General features: G+C 37.4%; 1 protein-coding gene across 1 annotated transcript; it reads left to right on the top strand.

The window, feature by feature from the left end:
* Positions 1-5,863: 5,863 nt before the first annotated feature.
* Positions 5,864-7,574, top strand: epd (ependymin). Its single transcript, XM_029519387.1, has 6 exons — positions 5,864-6,052; positions 6,176-6,207; positions 6,325-6,462; positions 6,543-6,729; positions 6,820-6,901; positions 7,118-7,574. Exons 1-6 carry the CDS (start codon positions 5,977-5,979, stop codon positions 7,242-7,244), a joined length of 642 nt encoding a protein of 213 aa, XP_029375247.1. The 5' UTR covers positions 5,864-5,976; the 3' UTR covers positions 7,245-7,574.
* The last annotated feature ends 33 nt before the right edge of the window (positions 7,575-7,607 follow it).

Genomic DNA, 7,607 nt, shown 5'->3' with positions numbered 1-7,607 from the left:
GGATTACTCTACTTTCTTTCATATTCACATTTACCCAGATTGTTGTTGTGCTTACTTTTCTTTTATTGTGTGCTTTTGAGTGTTCTGCCTTGTGTGAAGCACTTTGCCTATGTCTGATAGTTCTTTTTAATAGATTTTAATTATCTATTTATTTATTTGTATTCTGTTTCTGTGAATTTAAGGCAAAGCATAAGCTGAGGCTGACTGCAGGAATCTGCTAAGACTGCTACTTTGCAAAGTCAGCATTACGAAGCAGATCACAAAGAGCTTCATCATAACTTTTTATTCAAACTTGCAGTGCTTTTGATTTTTTTAGTTTTCCATAAGAGTTCTATAAAATCCTCAGGCTGACCCCCTAATTAAAAATATTTTTTTATGAACTCAGATTGTGCAGAGTAGTGTTTTTGCTAGTGTCATTGAAAGTGCTATTGAAAGTATAGGTCACTTCCTTATGTGTAAGAGAACAACTCTCTCTTCCAGAAAATGATTGAAACAATTGATGGATGTAAATTCCCAGCCATTGATGAATTCTGTGGACATAAATGGAAGTCACCCTACATTCATAAGAACCACAGCTGGGGGATATTCTGCCTGAAGTTGAAAATTGAACTAAATTTTACATATTACTTTTTGGGTTCACTGCACTAAATCATGTTTCAATGATCAGTGTATCAAAATGGCTCTCAATTCCCATCAACATGCACATCAAATAAAAAACTGCATTATTTTTAGTCTGCACTTTAGAAAAAAACACTTTGTGTTTAAGATTTAGTGTATGTTGGCCTCCCTACCTGTGTTCTTTCCTCTCAACCTGAACAAAACCTATACATAACTCATAAACATAACAAGGGGCTTTAACACCCTTTAACTTACTTACGTACGTACTTTAACGTACTTAACTTTAACTCAAAAGACTGACCACCTCTGCATGCCTGCCATACAAAATATGTATTGTAACATTCGATGTTGGTTTTGGGCTTTCCTGTATACACCCAAAAAAAAGGACAAAAACTAGAAAAAGAATCCCCTTTCATAGCCTGCTGCTGGTGGTTTCAACCAACCTCTCCATGGTTTGGTTTTACTTTGGCATGCAAATAGTGTCGGTTTGGCTTTGACAGGTATGCTGGGTTATTTCTGTAAACACATTGCTGGGTTGATTATACTGGGTCGTAGTTGTGGGTTGTTTGTGGTACTATAAACACAGTTATCCAGAGTGAGACAAAGGTTGTAAAGAGATGCTTTTCCACTGATCACCTGGGTGGGTTATTTTGACTCACAATTGTGCCGACTCATTGCCAAATTTACAGTCTGGCGTAATTTCTATTTATTTTATCGACCACACACTCACTAAACAAGCAGGTAGAGATTTTTCATGGAGTGAGCTAAGCTAACTTTAACTGTTGCTCTAACTTAATGATCCTTCTTGAATTCTACAGTTTAATGTGTGGAGACCCCACAGAAATGGGCCGCAGATATAAATACTGTGTGCCACTATTTTTTACCTGGTTAGGAGAAGGGGAGATTGTGGGGTGTGGGTGTTTAAATTTAAATGTTAATAAAGTTATTATTAGTCAAAACTGTACATTTCTTAAAAAATCAACACTTCACAAAACACAAGAATGTTTCACAAAACATGACATTTCACAAACCACTACATTTCACAGAACAATATTTTTCAAAACACGGCATTTAACAAAACACTTTGACATTTTGTCAAACACTTTTCACAAAACGCCAAAATTTCACAAAGCACAACAACATTGCACATTATGGAAAATGTAGGGACGATGCTTTTTCTTTCTGACTGGACCAAACCGACAGCAAAATACTTGAGAAGAATGGCAAACAAGATAGAAACTACGAAGGAATATTTTGATAAAGAGTCCCAACTAAATTTAATAATCAAAATCAAATCACACTTTCCCATAGCTGACTGCTCACACAGCATTATTTTTTGACCAGCAGTGAAACAACCAATCACAGCAGCTCATATGTCTCTCCAGTTGCATCCATTGAACAAACTATGTACTGATTCAGTTGATTATTTTCTCTTTCATTCTTTAAAGTCACTTTAAAATTTGTACAGGAACACAGAATATAGGCATGAGAGAAAATGACTTAGATGCTCCAATCAGAAAGAAAATGTGTTGTCCCCACCTTTTCTGTAATCCGTAATCTTGTTGTGTTTTGTAAAATGTCATTGTGTTTTTTAAAATAATTTTATATGGACTTTATAGAAAGGGGTTGATAACAAAATGGGTTTCCTTTCACATATGTGCATTTTATCATACTAACGCAATATTTGCTAAGAATGATTTTTGGTGAGCCAACATTTTCCTCAGAATGCAGAAACTTAGATTTTATTCACGAAGGTACTTTTTGTGCCTTCGTAATGAATCAATGATTTGCCAGGCTTTGACCATTATTGCTGGCAACACAGTGGAATCAGGCTGCTGCAGCTGTCCAGATGAGAGCCTCCTCGGGATGTTTGTGATGATTGTTTTGGCTCTAAAGCTGTTCTAGATAAATAAGGGCTTTGTTAGCCCAAGACACAATTCAATACAAATGCTAAATATTTATAAGTAGCCACAGAGATAATAAGTCGGGCCATCAGTGATAAGTAACTCTGCTGATTTCACTGGGGTTAAATAAAATACCCAAGTGCATAGAAAATATCTGGGCCAGCAAAAGAGTTCATACCATTCATTAGGTTGGATCAAAGGAACAGTACAGCATTCTGGGTTAAATGATAAAATCCAGCACTCGGGTCAAACCTACAGAGTGTGTCTTCTGTCCAATAGCTCCCCAGAGATGGGATTAAGGATGAGTTGTTTTTCTACCCAGCAGTTTGTTGAGTCTGTTGAAACACAGCTGAGACCAGAGGTTGCCAATGTAACTGTGACTGTTCATGAGGGTTGAAAGCTCACTTGTTCTGCTGACGTCATGTAAATCTAACCTATAACCTGCTCTGCCTCTGATTTACAATTCATTAATTACGGGTTGTTGCCAAGCCACTGTAACACCAAAGGTTTTACGAGCAAATGAATTCAATCAGCCTCCATAACAACTTTACCCTTTTCATGTTATCATTATTTATGAGCCAATGATTAAAAATGTATAACCTCAAAATATCATCCATGTTTAAAATGTTAAAGTTTGTTTTCAAATTGCTACAAACGAACAGCTAAATACTGCCAAATCAAATTCAATAATTTCAAATAACTTTAAGTCTGTACTACAATTTAAGGAATTTTCTGTACAAAACTAAAAAGCTTTTGAATGTTTGATGAAGTGGAATAGGCCATGCTATAGGGATCTGATATATAAGGTAGTGCTGGACAACAAAGAAAGGCATCATGGTTTTGCTTACTAGTTGTTTGGCTTGTCATATTTGTATTTGATGACCTCAATTGACGTTATGTCTTTCTTTGCTTTATTTTTACTAAGAATGTTTTTTTTTTCTTTTTTTTTTTTTTTTTCAGATTACATTTTCTTATAACAAGCTCCAGAAATCGTCTAAAAGCAAAACATGTATTTTACACAAAGAGTCTTGACGCATATTTTAGGTGCTCGATTTTTCTACACTACACTCAAAAATTAAGATTACTTACTTATACTACACCAGAGCTTGTTTCTCCTTTGATAAAAATAAACTAATCCTACAAGACACGCATATCCAGTGTGCTCACTGTCCTGACACTGAACATGAAACGCCTTTCACCTCAGACATTCAGTTATTATGTTTTGAATTAAGTCAGATCATCATCATTGATGTGAGGTCGAACACTTAGCTAAGAGTGGACAAACATTATACAAGACTGCAACATCACAAAATATCTAAAAGAAGCAACAAAAACAATATTGACCTCAAGAAGACTGAATGTATAAAATGCAACTACAGTCTATATTTTGGCTAAGAATATGCTTTAAATTTTACAAAATGTACACATTCACAAAATGCATTATTATATATAGGCTTAAAATCCACATGGTATGCTACTTCTATGTTTATTGTACTTTACATGTGAAAATATGAAAGTGTAGAATGAAACGTAAATAATTAACTGTGGGTTATAAGATCAGGAACAGAGCAGTACATAAACTCACTTCCTCCTTGAAAGAGAAAAAGCTTCTCACCTTCTACAAACATGTGTTCTGTAAAAGGGGAAAGGTTACAAGGGCTTCCCTCGGTTTCACTGAGGCCCCTCCACCCTGATCTTCCTTTAGAACTGTAACGTTAAATTTCCCTTCTGACTCTCAAGCCTCAATCTATTTCCAGTCTCCTTCACATGTGAGCTTTCTGGCCCAAGTTTTATTATGCATTTCCTTCCCCTTCTGACACATAGTCAATAATGACCTATTCCATTTCTCTTGCTCCATTTATGGTAAATGAGCTGTCATATGACTCCTGTGTTTTCTACGGTTCTGAGTCATTGTTATTCAATGAACTTGACTGTTTCAAAAATGTATCTCTTTGAAAACATTTAAAATGTGCCAACAATGATTAAATGACTAATCAAGATTAAGTTCACATCATCCTTATATATCTATATCTATATCTGTATGTATTTATATACTCATATACGTGTATATGTTGCTGTGTGTGTGTGCGTTTCTGTATTTAAAATTGATATACATATATACATTTTCAGAGGTCAAGACAAGTCTACAGAGGTGCAGCACATGGGAGATGACCAAGTGATTTCTGTATCTCACTAATAGAGTACCCAGTTGTTTGCTTGAAAACACTGACACAGCGGGGATGTCTCGGTGTGCAGAGGAACAAAAGACAGCTGCACAGACTGAAGGTTTGACAACAACACATTTCTGACCTGGCTCATGCAGTTGACTTGATAGAAACACTCCAGGCTCTCTATTTAGTTTGGATCACTTTAACAAGAGAAAGGGTATGCATGTTTTAGGGACAGGGGACACTGACCAACACTCTTCAGTCTTCTAAATGTCCTCACAGTCTGCATTTTTCTGAATGCTGTGCTTTTCTTGCTTTCTTACTTCCTTTGTTTACTTTAGAGATAACAGGATGAGTGCTCCATAATCATTAAGTAATAAGTAAGGGCCCTGGGCTGTATAGTAAGTTCTTTGAGGAGCAGATCAAATCACTTTAAAGAGTTGACAGAACGTAAAAGACTCTTCAAGCAGCGCTGACCTGGGATCAAAGCTGCCGTGTACCAAAGGTACTATAAAAAGGTACGGGATAATACTTTTAGTTCACATGCTGTAAACATTCAAGAAATGGGAAATGAGCAGCACACATGAATAGTACTGTTTACATGCAGATTTAAAGAAATCAGTGTACATTTTAATAGCCCATCAAATCAAGGACTAAAGAAAACTATGAAATACCAAAAGCATTTTCAACATTGAGTTCAAGCTTATTCTGTGTACAGAAGACATATTTTTCTAACGTGTACAGTATAGGAATCATCATACAAACACAAGTTTCAGTTCCTCACGAACACAGGCTGGCCGAATGTCTGGCCAGACTATTTTTAAATGTACAGCCTAAACTGCCATCACTGTAAAGAGGATGAACTGTTACAGAACCAAAACGGCCATTAAGATGTAGTTTTTATCCCTCACCTCAGCCCTGATTACACTCAATCATTATATCCATTTTATCCCCTGTTTAAATGTTACATCGACATTGAAGTCTACTACATTGAAGTCCGGGCAAGACAGAAGTAAACATTGCACAAGAACATCTGCAGACAGTTGCACAATCACAAAGGATAGCCTCAAACCCTTCCGCTGGGTCACCACCAGCAGGGACAGGGGAATAGTGTGTTTAGACAGCTTGATATTTGAAATTGAGGGGGCTATCATCTTGGGTCTTTTTACGTAACTGCATCTGTCTCAAGGCCTATAAAAACAGTGATACCTTCACTGTAAGCTAGATGCGCTTAGGGTTGTTTCTTGCCATCTCGAGGGTGATTTTGTGAGTCTCACTGGACCAAAATGTATGCAGCTGTCACGCTCTTCGTCTTCATGTGCTTGACTGCTACCACCAATGCAGAGCACCATCAGCCTTGTCGTAAGACTTTGTATTTCCATTGTTTTGGCTCTGTTTGTAGTTATAATTCGAGTTGCCCATGTGTTAGGTGACTACCTGAGTCAATAGCAGACAAACTAATCTTATTGAACTATTGTCTTACAGATTCACCCAATATGACAGGATTCATGAGTGTGGTAAGCTTTTTCATTTCGTCAACATTTTTTTTTTCCTGGCCCTTTAGGCCCAGGATGGGAAAGCGAGATATAGCATTAAACAATTTTTTTGTCTTTCATATTATTAAATGACACCAGATAACCCTAAAAGGGGGGGTGAAAGCATTTGGTGCGTTCACTTATGATTCAATGGGCAAGAAGCTGCGGTTCAGATCAAATGAGAGCCACCCTGTAAACACCTCTGTGGGTTTGGATCTATTGATGTTTTTTGAAGAGGTAAGTGATTTCTTGCTTAAATAATTTCCACAGTTCACCATTCGGTAGCTTGACTGTTGAACTGTTTTTACACCTGACAGGGAATATTCTACGAGATTGACAGCAAAAACCAGAGCTGTGAGAAAAAAGCCTTACAGTGCACCATGCACCCTCTAGACGTTCCAGATGATGCCACATTTCTTTCCACACTACACTCCGGGAGTCTGTCCATTGAGGGAGAGGGACTGAAAATTAACATATGGACGGGATCAATGCCAGAATCCAAAGGTGGGAGGGATACTGTAAATATTACATTTTCCTTATTTGTGACAGAGTTGTAAAGTGTGGCTTGAACGCTTTCTATCTTCCAATTTTCAGGCCACTACTCCATGTCTGTGACTATGGGATGTTTGCCTGTAGCCACATTGTACTTCACTGACTCCGGATCATTCTTATTCAGGTTGGTGATGTGAAAAAAGGAGAGAGAAAAAAAGAACAAGGATATGTAATGGCAGAAGACAAAAACTTATTGCGATCTAATTCGCTCAGTTTAGGGCATGGTGACGTGAAAAAGTTTGAGAACCAGTGGTTAATACAGTAACCAGGTGTCTATTAACTACAGAACCACTTTGTGAATGAAAAACCTAAGTGTGATTTCTCCATTTCACTCTCACAGCAACACGGACATTGAAATGGAGATCAAGGACCCTGATCTCCTCACAGTGCCTTCTTTTTGCCTGGGACAGCCTCTGGAGGAGACACCTGAAGGGACAGTAAACAGTTTCCTCAATGAGTTTATGTAGATGAATCCTCACCAGTAGAAAAATCAAACTCCTATCCAAGTATGGCCTGCCAGACCTTTAGACTTTTCTCTTCTTTTCACGTGTGACTCGAGTTTTCGTGTGACACTGCACAGCATCACATCTGTCTCCACCACAACTTCCACTCCCCCTATGAAGAAATGGCTTTGAATGGATCATACTGTATACATATATTCTGATGTAAAGGAAAGAGACATGACCTGGATTATAGAAGTAGTCATAATTACTAACAGTCGGTGGCTTTTCAAGTTGGTACTGCTTACAAATCCTGTAAGATATGATTAATGGAACAATAAAATGTCAAAGCTGTAAAAGGTGTAACAAGCTGTTCCTTCTTCCTTGATA

The sequence above is a fragment of the Echeneis naucrates genome, chromosome 14 (genome assembly GCF_900963305.1).
Source record: "Echeneis naucrates chromosome 14, fEcheNa1.1, whole genome shotgun sequence".
NCBI lineage: Eukaryota > Metazoa > Chordata > Actinopteri > Carangiformes > Echeneidae > Echeneis > Echeneis naucrates.
Note: the sequence above shows the minus strand (reverse complement) of the source record. Positions and strands in the feature narration are given on the sequence as shown.